The following is a 22,730-nucleotide window of genomic DNA, read 5'->3' as shown; positions in this document are numbered from 1 at the left end:
CAATTAGGAAAAGAGGAAGTCAAATTGTCCCTGTTTGCAGATGACATGATTGTATATCTAGAAAACCCCATTGTCTCAGCCCAAAATCTCCTTAAGCTGATAAGCAGCTTCAGCAAAGTCTCAGGATACAAAATCAATGTGCAAAAATCACAAGCATTCTTATACACAAATAACAGACAAACAGAGAGCCAAATCATGAGTGAACTCCCATTCACAATTGCTTCAAAGAGAATAAAATACCTAGGAATCCAACTTACAAGGGTTGTGAAGGACCTCTTCAAGGAGAACTACAAACCACTGCTCAATGAAATAAAAGAGTATACAAACAAATGGAAGAACATTCCATGCTCATGGGTAGGAAGAATCAATATCATGAAAATGGCCATACTGCCCAAGATAATTTATAGATTCAATGCCATCCCCATCAAGCTACCAATGCCTTTCTTCACAGAATTGGAAAAAACTACTTTAAAGTTCATATGGAACCAAAAAAGAGCCCTCGTTGCCAAGTCAATCCTAAGCCAAAAGAACAAAGCTGGAGGCATCATGCTACCTGACTTCAAACTCTACTACAAGGCTACAGTAACCAAAACAGCATGGTACTGGTACCAAAACAGAGATATACACCAATGGAACAGAACAGAGCCCTCAGAAATAATGCCGCATATCTACAACTATCTGATCTTTGACAAACCTGACAAAAACAAGCAATGGGGAAAGGATTCCCCATTTAATAAATGGTGCTTGGAAAACTGGCTAGCCATATGTAGAAAGCTGAAACTGGATCCATTCCTTACACCCTATACAAAAATTAATTCAAGATGGATTAAAGACTTACATGTTAGACCTAAAACCATAAAAACCCTAGAAGAAAACCTAGGCAATACCATTCAGTACATAGGCATGGGCAAGGACTTCATGTCTAAAACACCAAAAGCAATGGCAACAAAAGCCGAAATTGACAAATGGGATCTAATTAAACTAATGAGCTTCTGCACAGCAAAAGAAACCACCATCAGAATGAACAGGCAACCTACAGAATGGGAGAAAAATTTTGCAACCTACACATCTGACAAAAGGCTAATATCCAGAATCTACAATGAACTCAAACAAATTTACAAGAAAAAAACAAACAACCCCATCAAAAAGTTGGTGAAGGATATGAACAGACACTTCTCAAAAGAAGACATTTATGCAGCCAAAAGACACATGAAAAAATGCTTATCATCACTGGCCATCAAAGAAATGCAAATCAAAACCACAATGAGATACCATCTCACACCAGTTAGAATGGCAATCATTAAAAAGTCAGGAAACAACAGGTGCTGGAGAGGATGTGGAGAAATAGGAACACTTTTACACTGTTGGTGGGACTGTAAACTAGTTCAACCACTGTGGAAGTCAGTGTGGCAACTCCTCAGGGATCTAGAACTAGAAATACCATTTGACCCAGCCATCCCATTACTGGGTATATACCCAAAGGATTATAAATCATGTTGCTATAAAGACACATGCACACGTATGTTTATTGCGGCACTATTCACAATAGCAAAGACTTGGAACCAACTCGAATGTCCAACAATGATAGACTGGATTAAGAAAATGTGGCACATATACACCATGGAATACTATGCAGCCATAAAAAATGATGAGTTCATGTCCTTTGTAGGGACATGGATGAAGCTGGAAACCATCATTCTCAGCAAACTATTGCAAGGACAAAAAACCAAACACCACATGCTCTCACTTATAGGTGGGAATTGAACCATGAGAGCACATGGACACAGGAAGGGGAACATCACACACCGGGGCCTGTTGTGGGGTCGGGGTAGAGGGGATGGATAGCATTAGGAGATATATCTAATGCTAAATGACGAGTTAATGGGTGCAACACATCAACATGGCACATGTATACATATGTAACAAACCTGCACATTGTGCACATGTATCCTAAAACTTAAAGTATAATAATAAAAAAAAACAGTTTCCTATAATTCTTTAAAAGTGGCAACAATGGCTACTTTGGAATTTTTGTTTATTAAGTCCAGCCTTTGGGCCCTCTCCCAGGAAGTTTCTGTTTATTGCTTCTTTTCCTGTGTAAGGGTCATACTTTCTAGTTTATTTGCATGTATCACGTGTTTTTTCTTTAAAAGTGGTTATTTTAGAGATTAGAATGTAGCAACTCTGTGTAATGATACTCCTCTCCCTTTAAGGTGTGCTGTTGCTTGTTTATTTGTTTGACTATTTAGATAGACTATATTAGTAAAGTCTATTTCTCCTGAAATGGGATGTCTCTGATGTTACTCCTCAGGGGACTCAACCCTGGGCTTGCTCACAGTTACCCTGAATGACAGTAGGTTTAGCAGAACTCTCTTTGGTTGTCTCTTCGATGATTTCTCTGTTAAGCTATCTCTGTTGGCATCACACACAACTGTTAGGCTTCACAACAGTTGGTGACAGATTGCTTTATTATTTTTGATAATGTCCTAGAACACAAACACAAATTGCTTCATAATTGAAGCCAATTACGTCTAGGCCCCTTTGCAAGGCCAGGTTTGAAATTTGTTCTAAACCCGGGAAGACTCTACTTAGCCCTCACTTTCCTTGGTTTTCTCTGGTAAACAAGCTGCCCTATGGTTTAGCATATTGCTCTTATGACTCAACAGCCTCTTCTTAAATGCTTGCCAACAAAATCTCTCCCATTTACCAAAGTGCCTTTAAGCTTGAACATCCCCACACTCTTTTCCAAATATAGTCAGTTCCTTTGGTGAGAACTTTGGAGTTCTCTGGGTTTTCTGGACATCCTCTTCCCTGGACAAATTCTCTTAGCCACTGCTTTTGAGCTGAGGGCAAATGTCTCCTGGAGCTCACTGCTGATTAATGAGCAGAACACTTTAATGGGGTGGCAACCACTATTCTTCTTGGATTGTTTCTCCCACCATCGATCATCCACCCTACAAGTGAGCTGGGACAAAGGCCTTTGGTGTCCCAATATTCTTGCCCTGCTGCACCTGAGGTAGAGTGACTGCCTGCCCCATGAGTGGGAGATGGAGAGTAAGAAAGCCCCCAATCTCTTAGAGTCCCCCTCCTGGAATTTAGTCTCTATACCACAGAACTAAGGGAAGAGGTGTAAGAAATGTTGGCAGCCTCCCCCTCACAGGAAGACACTGGAGGCCATGATTTGGAGCTAAAGGGGGATGGAACCTTATCTCATTGATTGCATCTTCCAAGAGTGGAGCTAGCATCATGCCCAACTGGAAGAGATTAGGGAGGGTGCAAGTTGTGATTCAAGTGCCACAGACTATTGTTATTGTTACTATGATTTAGTAGATTTTCTTGAATAAAAGTTTTTTAATTTGCTCTATACCCTTAGGACAATTTGCAAAGGACAATTGCAAAACTTTTTTTTCAAGTCTTAATTATTTTGCTAGGAGAAGGGTCCAAGGAGTTCTTCATGCCACTGTTCTGAAAGTCCTCCCTAAAGGGATTTTTATTTAATTTGTCTTAGGTTTTCCATAAGGCTTTTAAAAAAATACTCTGAATTGAGATTTTATGTATTTATAGATTTCTTTTATAATTTAGTCTTTAAAAGTTTTTTTAACATAGAGTTGTGAACAACCTAAGCTGTGGACACAGTTTTTTTTTTGGTATTTATTTATTTATTTTTAATTCTTTTTTTTTTTATACTTTAAGTTCTAGGGTACATGTGCACAATGTGCAGGTTTGTTACATATGTATATATGTGCCATGTCGGTGTGCTGCACCCATTAACTCATCATTTACATTAGGTATATCTCCTAATGCTTTCCCTCCCCACTTCCCCCACCCCACAACAGGCCCCGGTGTGTGATGTTCCCCTTCCTGCCATGGACACAGTTTTAATTATTTTCTTCTAAATCTTAGAAGCTTTCTTTTCTCTTTCTTTGGATGATGAGAAAGGGAAAAAAGAGACTTACTCGTCTGATGAAGAAAACACTACACTAAGCTCTTCTTTTGCCAATGACAATTTATTCTATTGAAATGGAAACTAAACCACTTATATCCAATGGTCTACATCAGGGGCATCCAATCTTTTGGCTTCCTTGGTCCACATTGGAAGAAGAAAAATTGTCTTGGGCCACACATAAAATACTATTAATACTTGGGCCACACAATAATACTAACAATAGATGATGGGCTAAAAAAAATCACAAAAAATTTCATAATGTTTTAAGAAGGTTTACAAATTTGTGATGGATGGCATTCAAAGCCATCCTGGGTCACATGGGGCCCACAGGAGTTGAACAAGCTTGGCCTAGATTAACAAGCCAGTTCTGATGATATTATAGTCTTGAGTACAAGTCGGGATAATTGGTGGTTTGGATACCATCCTACCTGGAGGAAAGAGGTAGGACCAGATCTCTTGGCCTTTCTTCCTAAGAAAACATGAGCAGGGCTGGGTTCTAAAATAAGAAGTACCTGTAGAAAACATGATATAGATTTCTTGAACACTCCCCTCAAACTAAACTCTTTGGCACAGTCTAAGTAAAAATATAATAGTGTTCAGGAAATATAATTCAGGTGTCCACAGTGTGATGTGGACAATCCCAAACTCACCATGTCTGATTTCATCATGGCCTGAGTCTGTATTTCATCAGAATTAATTGACTCAGGACATAATATTTGAAAAGCATTCTGTAAACTAAAGTTCTTTGCAAACATCTGTGATGGGGATTTTTAAAAACTTAATAATTAACAAACCTAATAACTAGTAACTGTAATGAACCATTGTGTACACTGAAATGGGGCTTGAGATATACAGATCATAGCCCCATGTTCAAGGCATTAACAATATCACATACAAGTACAATTTTTTATGATAATAAATTATATGTATAACAAGCAATAAATGTTCTGAAAGATTTTCTCAGCCAGGCATTGTCTAGAAATTCATTACAGAGAACACGGGATTTGGAGCGGCCCTCGGAAGTAGTCTCAGAAGAGGAACCAAGAAAGACAAGAAGTAAGACCAAAGAAAGACAGAAAGAAAAAGAAAAAAGAAAGAAAAGAAAAAAGAAAGGAAGAAAGAAAGAAAGAAAAAAGAAGGAAGGAAGAAAGAAAAAAGAAAGAGAGGAAGAAGGAAGGCAGGCAGGCTGAGGAAATAAGAGGAAGACAAAGAGACAGAGTGGGAAAGGGAGGAAGAAAGAGAGGTAGAGACAGACAGACATCAGATAGGATAAAAGCCAGTTCACCATACAATAAATCCATCCATTCAGCAGAGGAGGAGACATAATGAGAGGAAGTTCCAGAAGTTAAGCATAAAGTGATGGGATAGGTTCGAGTATACACAGGGACTTGAATGCTGGCTAAAGGAATTTAGATTTATCCGGAAGACATCAGAGTGTTCTGGATGAACACTTAACAGTCAGGGCAATTATTCATTAAAAACATAAAGCAAAATAAAAGAGATTTTAAAAATATATTTGAGGAGTTACTTCAGGAATAGCCAAATGATTTGAGATATCAGAAAGAAATTGACCAAAGAGAAACCCAGACACTTGGGAAGCCAAGCAACTTCATTTGAGGCTGGGGACCTAGAGATATCTCTTGCTCAGAGAAACAGTCTCCTGAATAGAGACCAGGAATGAGATGGGATTATTCTCAGAGATGGGCTCCTGTCTTCAGACCAGGTGGGGACTCTGATAATGGTGGGAGCTACATCACTTGAGACACTACTTTTCTAATGTGGTACATTTAAGAGGACTAGTTGTATTCTCAAGCTACAACTACAATTTGCCTGTTTGCCGATTTTTCACTTACAAGCTTGTGTTACCTATTAATTTGTCTGTATTCCCTCTGGAGAGTGAAAGCTTTGAAACATAATATAGACATCTTATTCTTTCTTGTATCCAGTACATAGTTGGGACTTAATAAATATCAAATCACATAATTATAGACACAATCTGAACCAGGAAGAGAAGTGGAGTGGGATTAGAATAAGAACATTACATTTCTGTGGTCCTGATTTAAAACTGGCTGGACTTTTAAGTTTATCTGGAAGACAGTGCAGCTCAGGGGCCTCAAACAGGCTCACTTAATGAGCTAGGCAAATCTAGATGCTGGACACACTCCATCCTATATGTGATGAAATTCACTGTACTGAAAAGGAGGGGGCTAAGAGATTTCTGTGGACAATTTATTATGGGAGGTGGTCTGGGAGAGATATAGAAGGGACAGGAAGTGTAGTTTGCCTAGGGCAGAGCCTCCAGAAAGAACCCTCAGCCCTAGGCAGAGACAGTAAGGGTTGGGTACTTGCTAGTTAACTTCAAAAAAATGCATTTGTGATGTGTGAGGTCTCTGAAGCATGTGTTTAAGTGGTGCAGGTCTTGGGTGGGGAAAAGGAGCAACTGGTGCATTGAGACCAGTGTTACTTTGCCTTCCTACTAATGCTTAGTGCAAGGGAAGCACTTCTGAGGCACCATCAGAGTTATTTCTGGTGTCTGAGGGAAGAAAAGAGGAGAAAGAGAAGGAGAGAGAAGAGGGAAAAGGAAGCAAAGGAAGATGGGGTCTATCCCTGAGGCTGTCTAAATCAGGCACTCTCTCTCCAGGGCTCTGCTCTAACAGAGTGAGCGAGGTTTCATACCATTCTTCCACCTGCTGTTTCACTCACAAAGATCTTCTCTTCCTCCATCCAAACTGCATCTCAAAGTTTTCCCAGATGAAGCAATCGAAACCTGATGAACCTGCCCTGCTGGATTTTGGGATCCAATAGCTGCTCCTTTTCTGGCCTTGTCCTATTTTCCACCCTGGTCTTCATACCCTCTCCCATACCACAACCCTACTCACCTTTGTCCTATACATGATTTGAAGGCCTTTGAGGACTGCCCCTACAGTCATAATGTTCCTTGTAATTGCTCATCTTTTTATTTACCCAACTGTTTCCTGAATACCTACTGTGTGTCAGGCATCAGAAATACAGAGGCAGGTGAGGCACACTCTTGAGCAGCAGGGAGTTTCATCAGTGCCTTTTAACTTAGCTGGGCACACCAGGAGCGATTCTGAGATGGAAGCATCCAGAGGTGAGGGACTGTGTTTAGAGAATGTTCCCAATTTAAGCACTGCCAAAACATGATTATCTCAATTTTCATGAAAGGTAAAGAAGAACTTTTCACTCTGTGGAAGGCTTTTCCACAATGTCCCTTGATAATTCCAAGAACAGCTCCCCTTTTGCATTTAAGAGACAGCAGGTGTGTGAAGGTTTTGCTTCCCACCCTCTGCTCAGCCTATTGTGTAAGGTGAGGTCCACCCACAGAGTTCCCTGTAGTATTTATGAGAGGGTGTTCACAAATGCCTTAGGGGAGAATGATGGAAACAAGAAGTCAAGGTCTCGTCCACAAAACAAAATGAGTTGGGCTTTATTTTATTCCTGTTTTTTTTCTCCTGAAACACAAAGTCTTTTCTAATGGCACATAGACTGTTTCATTCAACAAATACTAATGAGTATTTTCTTTGTGTCAGGAACAACATCAGGCTCTAGGAATGCAGAAGTGATAAAGGCAAGGTCCCTGTCATCAAATAACAGTTTAATAGGTGAGATAGGATATGTATCTTGGTCACATGACCCAAAGCAATAGTAAAGGCTGTGAGATGTATCTATAAAGGTCAGAGGATGAAGGACTCACATGTGGCTAGAGCAATGGGCCAATCTCCACAGAGGTGATGACACAGAATGGGATGCTGACAGTCATGGATGATGGGTGGGGAGTAGACAAGGAAGGTCTTCCTCAGACCCTGGGTGATGTCAAACCTGATTTTTCCCTCCAGTCCTACATAGAATTCAACAGCAGCTGCAACCCGCCCAGCCTCCCAAGGACATCATCCAGATTAGCCAGTGTACCCACTTCTGCGTAGGCCAATCTGAAGGCCCCGGCCTTCTGCTCACTCATGCACCTGCAGATGCCTTTGAACCACATCCCAGCTACATGTAGCTGAGGAATCTGGCACTGGGAATTGTGAAATACCCAGATCAATCATCCGCTCCATGGCTCTCCTCCAATGGCATGTGGCCTGGAGGCTTCAACTGGAGGATATATAAAAGAGCCTCTTACTTCCTGGCAACACAAGGCCTCCAGACTCCTCCTGGGATAACTTGTCCACACATCTTCCACTAGGGTAAGGCTACTTCTGGCTGAGGAGACACTTGGATGTAGCTCAAGTGCTGCTTAGGCAGTCCTGATCTCTCCTCTTGTCTCTTCCCAGGGAGCTGAAAAGCCAGGTAGGAGATGCTTGGGGTAGAAAGAAGGGAAGAGAAGTGGATCCCTGCAAAAGAAAGACCCCAAATAATCTAACATGGGAGAAAGCCATAGAAGTTAGAGGGCCAGAAAAGCAGAGATGGGACAGTCAGACTTAGGAGTCTGGGGACAGAATAAGACAGAGTAAAGAAAGAGCAGAGACTTGGCTCTCCTTTGCACTTAACCAGGTGGACGTTGGGCTGGGAAAAGTAAACTGTCAGCTCAACTAAGTACAATTTGTCTTTTTTTTTTTTAAGGTAGCATATATCATTAACATGGTTATTAGTAAGTGAGTCCCCTGGGAAGATTTACTCCCAAATATTTAGTTCTTTCAAGTCCGTTTTTCTCCTCCTGAGATGGAGTTCAGTGGGTTGTAAATGCTGGACTCCATTTTTGGCAGCTCCAGTTCGTGGAGGAGAGAAACAGAAGCCCAAGCTGCCTGGGTCCCTGATATAACTATTTTTCTTCCAGATTCAACCTGGTAGCCAAGCAATGTCACAGCAGAAGCAGCAATCTTGGAAGCCTCCAAATGTTCCCAAATGCTCCCCTCCCCAAAGATCAAACCCCTGCCTAACTCCCTACTCGACTCCTTGTGGTGCTCCCCATTCAGAAGGTTGTCATTCCAGTTCCCAAAGGCCTGAGGTTCAGAAGCCTAGGAGGGCTCGTCAAAAGCTGCGCTGCCTAAGTGGGGGCACAACCTACCACTGCAAAGAGGAAGAGTGTGAAGGCGACTGAGCCCAGAAGAGTTGAGGCACAGGTGCAGTTACTCTCTCCCTGCCCCACCTTTGGGTACTAATTCCCCCTTGGAAAGCCAGGCCCTCAACCTCTCATTTGGGCTGAGAAACACTTCCTGATCCCCAGCTCTAGAGAAGCGAGAACTAGGCTGAGCCACGCTGCTACTGCTCTCTTCCATTCACCCCTTCAGCTCAGCAGCAATAAAGCTCTTTACTTGGAGCCCTGACTTCTGTGAGTTCTTGAGACCCCTGCTCAGATGTGCTGAGACCCCCGCTTCAACCCAAGTGCATGGTGCTTCTCCTCCTTCCTCTTAAGACAGCTGATGGTATTTTTAAGAAGCAGATGTTCTGGGATTTATGTCCCAGTTTCCAGCAGCCTCACAGCCATCAACCCATGTCATTGCATGATTCTAGCACCAAAGACTACAATAAACATATGTTGAGCACCTACTGTGTACTGGCCTCTGTGTTTACAGATGTAAGTGGGAAATTTGTCCCTGCTCTAGAAAGCTTATAATCCAGTAGGAGATGCAATGGACACTTCAGATAGAAACAAGTGGATTAGCAAATATCATTTTAAGCTGATTAGTTTACTCATTTTCATCTCTCATTTGTGTTCAAAAGAACTTAAAGCAGAAATTTAAAAAGTACCTTAGGTCAAAGACAGCAGAGAGAGGAGAACCATTCTGATGGTGTGGATCAAAGGTGGTTTCCTAGGCCTTGGAAGGAAAGAGAGTATCCCACTTGGGAGTGGGGAGAAGAGGCTCCCAGACCTCTAAAGATAGCAGACTTTGGTGCTAGGAGGTGCAGTGAGGAGGAATGTTCATCCAGGTGGAAAATCCAGCATAAACAAATGCATAACAAGGGTGGTACTTGCCAATGGTGTGTATTTCAATTTGGCTGGAGTGCCAGGTGTGAGATGAGAGATATGACACAGTTCATAACCCCAAGTCTTCATGATAATTCAAACCAGCTGAGTTTACTGAGCTTTAGGTATCAAACACCAGCTACCAAAAGATCATACCTCTGGGAAAAGTCTGGGCCCAAACCCCAAGTCTAGTAGTCTGAGATGAGGGAAGCATGACATAAATTACACAGGCTTGAAGGGGACTTGAAGCTCAACTATGATGCATATAAATATAAGTTTATGTAAATAATTTTGTTGATCTGCGTTTTTGGCAAGACATTAAAAGCATTACTTTTTTTAACCAAATATCCAACTCAATAGATTGTATTGACCAGGCTCAGAACAGAATTTCAACCTGTAATATCCAGTATGTGGGATTCTCATTTTCAGAGCTTAGTAATTCTCCTCATTGCTAGGACATGATGTCACCTTTGTGATGACACACATCTATATGCAGATATGTATCATGGTTATATATAATTATAATTTCATATGCATGATTTTTCTCATTAAACAAATGACACACACTTGTATAAAGATTTGTTAATGGGCATATGTAACTAACCTGCGCAATGTGCACATGTACCCTAAAACTTAAAGTATAATTAAAAAAAAAAAGAAAAAAAAAAGATTTGTTAATGGAGATAAGCTTAAGGAAGATGACTAAGATCAAGCTAAAAATCCTATCGCCTAAAAATAACCATGGCTAATCATTTCATAGATGTATTTGCAAACCTTTAAACATCACACAATGGGTTCATTACAGAATACTTTATAACCTACATTTTTTTTACTGTTAAGTAAATGGTAAAATTGAACAAGAGTCATTGTCAATACTCTTCCATGCTGGTAAATATTGATCAACACTATTTACACATGATATTCACAAACACATCATGATCTGCATAACTAGGTCTCCAATACTGGGCATTTATGTTGTTTTTGCACTTGCTGTCAAGTGTAATTTAAAATAATCATTCCCATTGATAGTTATTCTTAATTTTCTTAGAATAAGTTTTTAGAATTGGAATAAATTAGCAAAACTATGAAGACTTTTTCAGACTCTTCAGCAAGACTGCATTTTGGGAGCAATAAAAATTACTCCACTTAAGAAATTAATTATGGTAGAGGGGATTTCTTTCATTTGAGAGCAAAAGTGAGTACTAGGTTAAAGGACTGCCCCAGTTTATAGTGGAAAAAGTCCACTTTTTGAGAAGAGACACTTCCTAAAAAGCTTGAGAGGTGTCCACCTATTTGCCATCATAAAATCTATACTTTAAAGAAAGTTTAGATGCCTTCCTCTTTTAAGGAAAAAAGAGTGCTGTATATTGTATGAAGCAATATCTTATGAATATTGATATACCATTGTTTGAAATTTTGTGTCTATATTTGCATGAGAGATTTTTGGGAAGAATCCCATATTTCCCTAGGAAAAATACAAAATACCAATGTTGAGTTGATTGTGTAAAGCTCAATGTGTAAGAACATCTTTTTTTCTACTTTTTATTTCTGCTCTTTATTGAAGGCAGGCATTTACCAAAGGAAAATTTTTTAAAAAGTTTTACAGAAACTGTTTTTCTTTGACAGGAACATTACTTACTATTTTGGCCTACTCGGCTTTCTCTAGTCAGTACTTGAATTCCCTGTGCTAAGTGTTCAACCTATGTATTATTCTATAGATACACTGGTTAGTCTGTGTCAAATTGATTTCAAAATTACTACAATGAAAATAAACTAATGATTTGATTATTGTTTTTCTTTATAAAGGCTGTATTTGGCATCTTCACAATTCCTAAAATATGCCTCTACATCAGAAATGTCAATAGGAGTGACTTTTTTATATGGCTTTAGGATGGCTTCATTTTAATACTACATGCACATTGTATTTTGTTTTATAGTAATAAGTAATGAAAAATGCAGACTTTATATTTTACACAAAATGTCCTGTAAATCTATATATATATATGTTATGATTTATACATAAATATATATGTAGTTTTAAGCATTCTCACCACAAAAAAAAGGTATGTGAGATAATGCATGTTAATTAGCTTGATTTACTCATTCCACAATGTACACATTATTTCAAAACAATATGTTGTACATGCTAAATATATACAGCACAAATTTTATTTGCCAGTTAAAATAAATAAATACATGTATTTTTTAAATGTCCTATATATAAAATTTTGTAAGTTCATAGGAACAACAAAACTAGGTAAATGGTACAATTCCTTTTATTTAGAATATATCTAACTTTATGCTTTTAACAAATGTTAAAAATCTTACATATATTTTACATCTTTTAATTCAGAAAACTTTATTTTGACAGAAAAACTTTATATATTTGATATTTAACATATTATTTTATCTAATTTTTAGAAAATGTTAAATGCTATATTGTTTGGACTAAATAAAGAACACATAAGTTAAAAGAAAAAAAGGTGCTAGGTGTTTAGAAGCGCTCCCCAGGGACTTTGAAACATCCTCAGGTGTCAGTTCCTAACACTACTCTGTCTTCCTTAACAAGTCTGGACTCCAGCCTTCCAGCAAGCAAGCTCCTGCACAGAAGCTGAACTTGAGCCCAGTGATCTCAGTTCAGGCCATCCACTGCCTCAATATGCCCAGCTTTTCCAGGGTCTCCAGTCAGGACAAATAGGGCCCTCTTCAGCCTGGCCCATGGTCAACATAGTCAACCTCTACTGCGACTGGCATAGCCCACTCCCTAAGTATAACACCTTTTTAGCAGCTATGAGTTTACAGTGTTTGACAGGCGGTATTTTGCTATTGGATGGTATACACTTCATGATACAGCATTAATAATAAGTCGTTCCTTTTATTTATTCCTGTACAGATATCACAAATAATATATTAAAATAAAATTAATCTAAAGTGAAGGAAATGCGGTGCTGATTTAGTAGGAAGTCAAGAAATACTGCCCAAACTTCAGGAATGAAGAAATAGAGTTTTAATTATAGCATTTAAAGTTATAGAGGTAGCCAATAATGATATTAAAATAAAAAATATGTCTAAATAAGAAGGAGGGAGGGAAGGGATGATGAATGTGAGCTTAATTCTGTTTTTTATTGAGAAGGTAAATAGACACGGCCTAAGAAATAAACGTATAAGCAGATTATTTAGACTGATACTTAATTTTTTCATATTACAACTATTTGGATTACCTGACTTTAAATTTTCATTTAAATATATTGCTTTCCTATAAATAAATAACTAAAAGCACATCCCCTTTTTTCACATGCATCTGTAAGAGTCCTAGGCCAAACCTTCCCTAACAGAGCAAGTACAAGTTGAAATCCTGTCAGATGAAACTCACTTCAAATCTTTGACAACTCTGTGGCTTTATGAAAATTTCTGTACCTCTGAAATCTTCCTCATCTAAACATTAGATAAAAATTATAGTATCTGCCTTGTGAGACTGTGGAGGGATCACACATGATATCATAGGTAACATGTACTGCATGTCTAACTCAATTTAACTCCAAGTTGTAAGTTTGTTGTAGTTTACATTTGGGGTACACTCTATTTTTTTAAATAGACTGTTTATTTTATAATAATTTTAGATTTACAGAAAAATTGCAAACATAGTTAAGAATTCCTGTATATCTGCACTGTTTCCTTTGTTAATATCTTACATTAATAGTAAATTTGTTATAATCAATTTTCTGTGTTCCTGAGTCCCATTTAGTAAAATCAAGTTATAGTCAGTGGTCACATCTCCTCAGGTTCCTCTTGACTGTGACTGTTTCTCAGACTTTTTTTTATTAAGTTGGTGCAAAAGTAATAGTGCAATTAATTTTGCACCAACCTAGTATTTTGGATGACTTTGACAGTTTGAGCAGTACTTGTTGGGTATTTCGTAGAGTGTCTCTCAATTGAGATTTGTGCAGTGTTTTTCCTATGATTATAATAGGATTATTGACCTTTGAGAGGAAGATCACAGAGGTAAAGTGCCATTCTCCTCACATCATATCAAGGTTATATAGCAACGTGACCTCACTGCAAACACTGACCCTGGACAGTGTTCATCAAGTTTCTCTATTGTAAAGTTACTCCATTTCTTTCCCTTTCTGTACTCATGTCTTAGGAAGGATGTCACTCCACATCACCCATTCCAAGGGCAAGCCACCTCCTTATGGGGCTGGGAGTACATGTTATATATGCTGTATAAATTATTTGTAATTCTTCTCTATGAGAGATTTTCCTATTTTCCCTCCCTTTTTAAGAACTATACAATCATTTCTTCTTGTCAGCATGAACTGATAGATATTGGATACTATTTATGTCATACTTTGGGTTATAATCCAATATATAGCATTTACTTGTTGCTCATATTTTTCCAGCCTTGGGAGCTCTTTCAGTTGGCTCTTGTGTCTCTTCCCCAATAACACCACCACTTCCTTTTCTGAGCACTCCCTGGCTTTCTGGTCCTACAAGATGCTTCAGACTTATCTTGTATAGTCTCTGTCCTGAACCTAGATTAACTCATTGCTCTAGTGAGCCTTGGTTTCTGTTATTGAAAAACTGTGTTGTAAACCAAGTGTGTTGGTTGTGCTCATTGCTAGTGGAATGTCATTGCTTCTAAGCTTTCTCAGTGGACAGAGATTAGAAATATATGTGCATATACTAATCAGTGTATATCCATAATTATTTCAATATGTATCCATCTTTTTCTGTATTAAGCTAACCATTAGTTTATACTGATGTCTTTAATTCTAATTTAGTATCACATGGTTTATTCTAGCCTTCCTTGCTTAGCTATCATTTCTTACTTCAATACTGAGAAATCAGGCTCTCACCATCTGCCATATATTCAATTATATGTTCAATCCCAGTTTGCCTATATGGTGTACTCTATTTTAAAAACAAAATTATAAAATGCTCAGTAGGCAGTGTATCCTATGTAAGCAACATTTTTTTCTTGCCTTTGCAGGTTATATGATTGTTTATTGAAAAGAAAGAATGAGTGAGCCAGGGTTGTTGAAACTGGGTAAGGATGGGATCAAGGTAGAGACAGAACATCCTGAAGGTCAAGGAGCTGAACAGAGTCTCAGCATGGTGGCTTAAGGATGTAATCTCAGTACTTTGGAAGGCCAAGGCTGGAGGATCACTTGAGCCCAGGAGCTTGAGACCAGTCTGGGCAATATAACAAGATCTCATCTGGACTAAAATGGTAAAAAAAAAAAAAAAAAAAAAATAGCTTGGCATGGTGGCATGCAGCTGTGGTCCCAGCTACTCAGGAGACTGAGGCAGGAGGATCCCTTGACCCAGGAATTGAAGGCTTCAGTGAGCTATGATTGTACCACTCACTGTACTCCAGCCTGGGCAACAGAGTGAGACGGTCTCTAAAAAGGAGGAGCAGCTAGTGGGGGTTGGAGGCTGAATAGAAGTAGGCTTTCACTCCATGGGGACCTCCTTCTATCAAAACCTCCTACTCAGCTTCCTCCTCCTGCCATTCCATCTTAACAGACCCACTTCTGAGAACAAGCTTCCTTCATATAGTTTGGACACAAAGAGTAAGGTTACGGGTATCTTGCATGGGGTTATGGGCATGACAGGGCCTCACTCCATATAAGGCACAGGTTGAAACAGTTTGGATTTTCCCTATGAAGCAGGACAGGAGTGAACATAGCATCTCTGCTACACAACTATAAATAGGAAATCAGGAAACCATACGGAACAGGCTGTGAGTAGATAAAAGAGCACATGATATTCAATCTGCAACCTACATAGTTGCTATACCTCAGCCTAATGAGTAGTTCTGAACTTCCTGACATACAGAATATAAAGAGACAGTCTATTATACACTCTTTTTTTCTTCAAAGGAAGGATAGACCATCATAACAGTGGATTCTAAAAGAAATTGTTTGCAATAGTCAGCAAGACACTTAACAACACTCTTACAACAAATACACAGATGGTTGACAAACCCATAGTGCTTTGTCTCCCATTGAAAAACACACAATACATTGAAACAGAATGCTATTCATGATATGGCAGAAAGGGTATACCAAGAATACAAGGAAGCAAAAATGCAGATGCCTAAAAGCAGAAGGTCTCTCAGGCCAAACACAGCTTGGCTCACAAGATACATAATTTACCCATCTGTGAAATGTGGACAATAAAAAACTTAATGCATCACTCTAGCATAAAATGATGTCCAAATAAGATAAAAGAGCCCTAACTAAATGTGTTTCTTACTACTTCATTCACCACCCTTCCCAGATATCATCTAACATCTAGCCAGGGAAGATTTCAATACCACCTACACCTTTTACATACACAAACACACACACACACATGCATGCACGCACACACAGAGTCTATAACTCTTCTCTCTCTAGAAGCTCTGCCAGTTCTCTCGAGTCCTTGTTTCTCACTGACCCCAATCCTCCTCCCCTGAGCTCCAATATGCCCTCCCTACATGGACCTAGAGGTGCCTCCTTCTCTTTCTGATAGTCAGTCCTGGAGTTACATCCTTATTTCTATCAGAATCTCTCTGTCCTGCTTTGATTGCTGGAGGAGTAGAAATGATCGAGGCACCCTGAATCTAATAAGAACTCAGCCCCTGCCTAGACCAAGGACAAACTCTAATGGCTTCTCTGATGTCCAGTTTGTTTTCACAGCCTACAGGTGAATATTTTAGGAAACTTTCCCTATTATGGCTTTATACAATAAGCCTGATATGTGAAAATGGTTACCCAAGTGTAAGACTCCAACCTTGAATTCTTGCCCAAACCATGTCAGTATCCATTGTCATGGTTGCAGCCCCAATCTATATGTGACTTGGGGTGATTTTTTATAAGAAATGGAAGTGGTCCTGAGAGTGGATTAGGGAGACTGTTGTGAAACCAGCTTTGCTTAGTCACCAACATGCTCTCTTGGTATTCATGGGTATTCATAAATCGCAGGAGAAATAAAGAGATAGGCCCCCATCATTGAGGGACACTGAACTAAACAAATGATAATAATAAGAAGAAGAAGAAGAAGAACAGCAACAATCTGTATTTATATAGTGCTTACTACGTACCAAGTACTCTTCTAAGCACTCTACTCATATTACTTATTTAATTCTCACAGCAGCTCTATGAAGGAGATGTTATCACCATTTTGCAGATCAGCAACTAAGGCAGAGATGTCAAGTGACAAGCCTAAAGTTTACAACCAGTAAGTGACGAAACCTAGGTTTGAAGTTAGGAAATCTGGCTACCAACACTAAACACTGAGCTGCTATGCTGTGCTCCCAGAAGTGTTATGCTGTGCTCCTAGAAGTGTAGTGCTGGATGGGCATACTCTCCTCTTACTACCTTGCATCCCTGCTCCTCCTCCATCCACCCCCAGTCATAAACACTGGGTTGGAACTTAATCAACCCTAGGTTTAGTCTTGATTCTGACACTATTTTAACTTTGTGAATTAAGTAAGGTGACTTCTGTGAACCTCCAACTCTTGTTTGTAAAATGAAGGCCTATAACCAAGCCTACTGAAATATTTTATTTGTAATTAACTCAATCATTCAATGAACCCCTAGTAAGTACCAGCTATATGTAAAGAACTGCTTTATTTAGGTATTATAGTGATTACCTCTTTATGATCTGATCTTATGCATTTTTTGGAGAAAAATTTCTTTTTTTATTATACTTTAAGTTCTAGGGTACATGTGTACAATGTGCAGGTTTGTTACATATGTATACATGTGCCATGTTGATGTGCTGCACCCATTAACTCGTCATTTACATTAGGTATACCTCCTAATGCTATCCCTCCCCACTCCCCCAACCCCATGACAGGCCCCAGTGTGTGGTGTTCCCCACCCTGTGTCCAAGTGTTCTCATAGTTCAACTCCCACCTATGAGTGAGAACATGTGGTGTTTGGTTTTCTGTTCTTGTGATAGTTTGCTCAGAATGATGGTTTCCAGCTTCATCCATGTCCCCACAAAGGACATGAACTCATCCTTTTTTATGGCTGCATAGTTTTCCATGGTGTATATGTACCACATTTTCTTAATCCAGTCTATTATTGATGGACATTTGGGTTGGTTCCAAGTCCTTGCTATTGTGAATAGTGCCGCAATAAACATACGTGTGCATGTGTCTTTATAGCAGCATGACTTATAATCCTTTGGGTATATGCCCAGTAATGGGATGGCTGGGTCAAATGGTATTTCTAGTTCTAGATCCTTGAGGAATTGCCACATGGTCTTCCACAATGGTTGAACTAGTTTACAGTCTCACCAACTGTGTAAAAGTGTTCCTATTTTATTGGAGAAAAATTTCTAACAAAGATAACAATGTGGAAAGAAATGGACTGCCTTGTGAGGTAATGAGTTCTCCAACTAAAAGAATTTTCATTTAGGCCAGGAAGCTCACCACTAGGCACGTGGGTGAGGAGATACAAGCTTCTGGTGGAAAACCACACTACATTCTTTCTAAGGCCTCTGCAAGGCTAAATAAGTTTGTGAGTTTACTATGCTTCCTGCATCTTTCAATTTCCTAGGAAGATCCCTAGAGGAGCTCAGAGGAAGGTGGTAGGACTGTGGAAATGTTGTTACCAGAATGTTTCATGGGCTGGCTATAGTTCTACGGTTCTACCAGAACATGCCAGGACAGTGGCTACCAAACTAGGTAGAATAACCTGGGAAATAGTTAACCAACGTAAATCATAAAGACCCACTCCTTGGAGATTATGATTCAGTAGGTCTTAGTTAGAGACCAGGTGTCTGCTTCTTTTATTTTTTATTCATTTATTTTATTATTATTATTATTATTATTTTGACAGAGTCTCGCTTTGTCACCAGGTGGCTGGAGTGCAGTGGCACTATCTCGGCTCACTTCAATCTCCACCTCCTGGGTTCAAGCCATTCTCCTGCCTCAGCCTCCCGAGTAGCTGGGATTACAGGCGCATACCATCACACCCAGCTAATTTTTGTATTTTTAGTAGTGATGGGGTTTCTCCATGTTGGCCAGGATAGTTTCAATCTCCTGACCTTGTGATTTCCCTGCCTTGGCCAACCGAAGTGTTTGGATTACAGGCGTGAGACACCACACCTGGCCGGGATCTGCATTTTAAAAGTACTTCCAAGATGGCTCATGTTCCCAACCAGGTTTGCAATTCTTGGTCTACAACAGCACTGAGAGTCCAGGACAGCTTCCTTGCTTTGCGCAGTTCTTTGCCAGGCTTGCCTTATTGCTCTGCACCCTTACAGACTGTGATATGCACTTACTTTTAACTGTCCAGTATTCAGTTTTTCTAGATGCAATAATAACAAACTCTCAAGGTTGTTAAGAAGAGAAAATAAAGCATATGAAATGCAATACAATGCATTACAAAGCATGTGAAATGCAATACAATGTATTACAAAGCATGTGAAATGCAATGCATGGAGGGATGTGAGGGGCTTCCCTTGTGTGACCACCATGACTAAAAGAATGAATGGTTTAGAACTACAGGCTCACAGAGTGATGGAACACGGGGTCGTGGTGTCACAGGTGAAGGTGTGGGCTCCAGAAAGATTGAGCAACTTGCCTAATGCTTCTTAATGTGTCCCCCCATGCCCTTAGGAGTTTTGTAGTGGCTTTCCTAGGTAAAAACACTACTGAAAACAGGCTTTGAGGTGAAGGGTGGTGATAAGAGGGATTCATCTTCCCTACCTTTCTCTTAAGATGTGTTAATTGCAGGATGAAAGATACAGTCCAGCTGGGTTATCTCCTTTAGGCACAATGGAGAAAATGATGGAGAGATCAATGGCATGGAGTTGTGATGAGCCAGAGATATTATCAGGACAACTGTTTCCAAGAATAGGAGGGTGGTGGAGCCAAAGATCTGTTCTGCTCACCTTAGTTGGTAGAATTCATCTTTAACATCAGCAAAAAGACATGAAGTTTCACAGGAGTCAGAAAGCTCTGTCATTGTAGGCAGTGGAGTCTCCTTTCTTAGAAGATTCAGAAACATATTCTTGGGATTTTAGAAATATATTCTTATTTAAAAATATATTCTTGGGTCTGGAGGAAAATGACAGGCAAGATGATCACTCTTCATCCCTTCCTATTTTAGGATTAACAGGCATCACTTGATGGTGACTTGTAAATATAGGCTCCTGATAAGGTGTTTTAGCTATTGCTCCATTCACCAAAGTCAACCAAGAAGCCAGGGCAGGGCCTAGGATCCAAAGAGGGCATCGTTCCATGTGTTACATAGGAGAAAGATTGGCGAAGCTATCGGAGCCGATAAATCAGGGAGTCACCCAGGCTCTAATATGGTCTAGAGCAACCACAAGCACAGAGATCTCATAATTACCTTAGTGATCAAGATGAAAGCAACAACATTCATTTTAAAAATGAAGAGCCTGAGGCCCAGAAGAGGCAAGTGGCTCATAGCTGGTCAGAGTCAGGACTAGGCTTGTGCTCCAGGGATGACCTGCTGCTTCTTTCCAAGGGAGTTTTCTACAGCTGGAGATATTAGGGAAAAGAGGGGCCACAGCTCTGGTACCAGATGATATTGGTGTGCATCCCCCATCCTAAAGGAATAGAGCTCAGCATCTGGAGAATAACTGGGACTGTAATAATAATGCTTATAGTTGTAACTGCAGCTTATGGAATATCAGTTAATTGCTGGGCACTGTGTTGGTTTCTTTTCTGACAGTAATTCTTTTAACCACCATATTATACATGATGGGCCTACCTCTCTAGTTCACACTATACAGATAGAATGGAGTGCCTGTTTTAAGGCCACCTAATATAGGTGATGAGAATATGTTATGCTGAATAGTTATTGTCCCTTTCTTCTACCCACTAATTCAGATGGGCACAGAACCATGAGGCAGGTCATTGATCATGGGTCATCACTATTCTCTGTGCTCCAAGAGAAACACAAGCAGCATTGGTCCCTCAGTGGCCCTGTTATGAATCCCATCATCCTCGGGAGGACCATAAATCCTCTCCTAGTGCGGTTTGCCAATCAGACCCACATATGCTCCCTGCCCACGGAGATTCTGGCCCACAGGAGGACTGTTCAAAGGGTTCATTGCTCAGGCAGAAGGATAATCCTTGTTTTCCTTTCTCTCATCACTTGGGAATTAGCTTGATAAGAATCTCATGCATGCCAATGCTAGCTTAGCTGGTACCTCACCCTTTTATTAAGGGGCACACCCAAGCCAGATGGGAATCCTTAATATTCTTGAATCTTCAGGCAGGCAGGATGGTGAGGAAGTGCATGGGCAGATGAGAGTGGAGTCCAGGAATGCACCAGCTGTGCCCAGATGGCCTAGGCCAAGCAAAGATCTTCCAGTCATCTTCCAGCAATTCCCCTTTTTTAGAAGCTGATTAACAAAGCTCCTCCCCCAAGTCCATCTCTGATCCTCATTAAACCATCAGGCTGGTCATTCACCACAGGCTTCAGCTTTGTAGATAACCAAATCAAAACAACTAAGACCACCTTATCCTAGTAATCTTTTTAAAATGTAAATCTGATCATACTTCTCCGTTGTTTAAATGGTCAGGGATGTCCAGTTGTCTCTGGTCAAACTTTTAAAAGCAGAATCACCCTGTTTTCATATTAAATCATATGTATACCTCCAATATATAAAGAAGGTAAAGGTATAATTACTTTGCTTGCAGCAGGGGGTAGGTACAAGGCCCCCACTGTTGTCTGCTCAGGGTCTCCTTCCCAGGCAGCCTAAATAGTCAAGGATTAATGGTATTTTTAAGTGGAGCTAAAATTTCTGGAACCCTCATATTAATAAGATGGGAATTAAAATTTATTCTCAACCTCCTATCCATCAAACATGTTAATTGCATTATCACATTACAATAGCTCTATGAGTTTCTTATTGATAATCCCATTTTATAGATTTTTTTAAATGAAGCTCAAAAGATGTTAAATAACATACAGCTCAAATGCCAATGCCCTGATTCTGAGACCCATATTCTCCCAGATTGTATGCCATGTAAAGACATGAAGCAGATGCAATAGTCTATGGTGGAGGCATGGAGGGAGGGCTAGGGAGTGCACAAAGGCAGAGAAACTCATGTTGTCTGGAGGCTCTCAAAAGAGATGACGGTTGAGCATCCTTGGCAACAGCATTTTAGGAAATATAATTTGGAAGCCATAAATGTATGCTAAAATCACACAATGCATCAAGTAAAGCTTTTAATGTTTTGGGCCTGTCCTTCCTTTCTGTCCAGCAAACATCCCACCTCTGGTTCTTATACACCCAATATTATGGCCACTATCTGTTTCCAGAACAAACCAAGCTCATCCACATCTCTGTGCCTTTGTCAATTCTTCTTCCGTTTACTTAGAATGCCAGTTTCCCCTTCACTCCCTGATTAACTCCCACTGATCTTCCAAATGTAGCCTCTTCCAAGAGATGTAGTCCCAGACAGTACAAATTTCTGCCTTTGTGCACTCTCCAGCCCTCCCTCCATGCCTCCACCATTGCCTACTGCATTGGCTTCATGTTTTTACACAGCATACAAGCTGGAAGAGTATGCAACCCAGAATCAGGGCATTGGCACTTGAGACATAGGTATGTTATATAATGTTTCTGAACCCCCCCTCTTTTTTTTTGAGACAGAGTCTCACTCTGTTGCCTAAGCTAGAGTGCAGTGGAGCTATCTTGGCTCACCGCATCCTCCACTTCCCAGGTTCAAGTGATTTTCCTGCTTCAGCCTCCCAAGTAGCTGGGATTACAGGTGCCTGTCACTACGTCTGGCTAATTTTTGTATGTTTAATAGAGACAGGGTTATGCCATGTTGGCCACGTTGTCTTGAACTCCTGACCTCAGGTGATCTGCCCGCCTCAG

The 22,730-nt window shown here is 40.0% G+C and overlaps 1 protein-coding gene across 1 annotated transcript; it reads left to right on the top strand.

Moving 5' to 3' along the window:
* The first annotated feature begins 8,064 nt into the window (after nucleotides 1–8,064).
* On the top strand, nucleotides 8,065–9,328 carry LCE6A (late cornified envelope 6A). The gene has a single exon (XM_063595842.1). It carries the CDS (start codon nucleotides 8,763–8,765, stop codon nucleotides 9,003–9,005), a length of 243 nt encoding a protein of 80 aa, XP_063451912.1. The 5' UTR covers nucleotides 8,065–8,762; the 3' UTR covers nucleotides 9,006–9,328.
* Nucleotides 9,329–22,730: the final 13,402 nt, after the last annotated feature.

Source organism: Pan paniscus, chromosome 1, assembly GCF_029289425.2.
Source record: "Pan paniscus chromosome 1, NHGRI_mPanPan1-v2.0_pri, whole genome shotgun sequence".
Classification (NCBI taxonomy): Eukaryota; Metazoa; Chordata; class Mammalia; order Primates; family Hominidae; genus Pan; species Pan paniscus.
The sequence above is the reverse complement of the archived record's forward strand: the minus strand, read 5'-3'. Positions and strand labels throughout refer to the sequence as shown.

What these genes read in the sequence shown, in the direction of transcription:
- LCE6A (XM_063595842.1), top strand. Translation starts at nt 8,763, where the DNA reads ATGTCACAGCAGAAGCAGCAATCTTGGAAGCCTCCAAATGTTCCCAAA.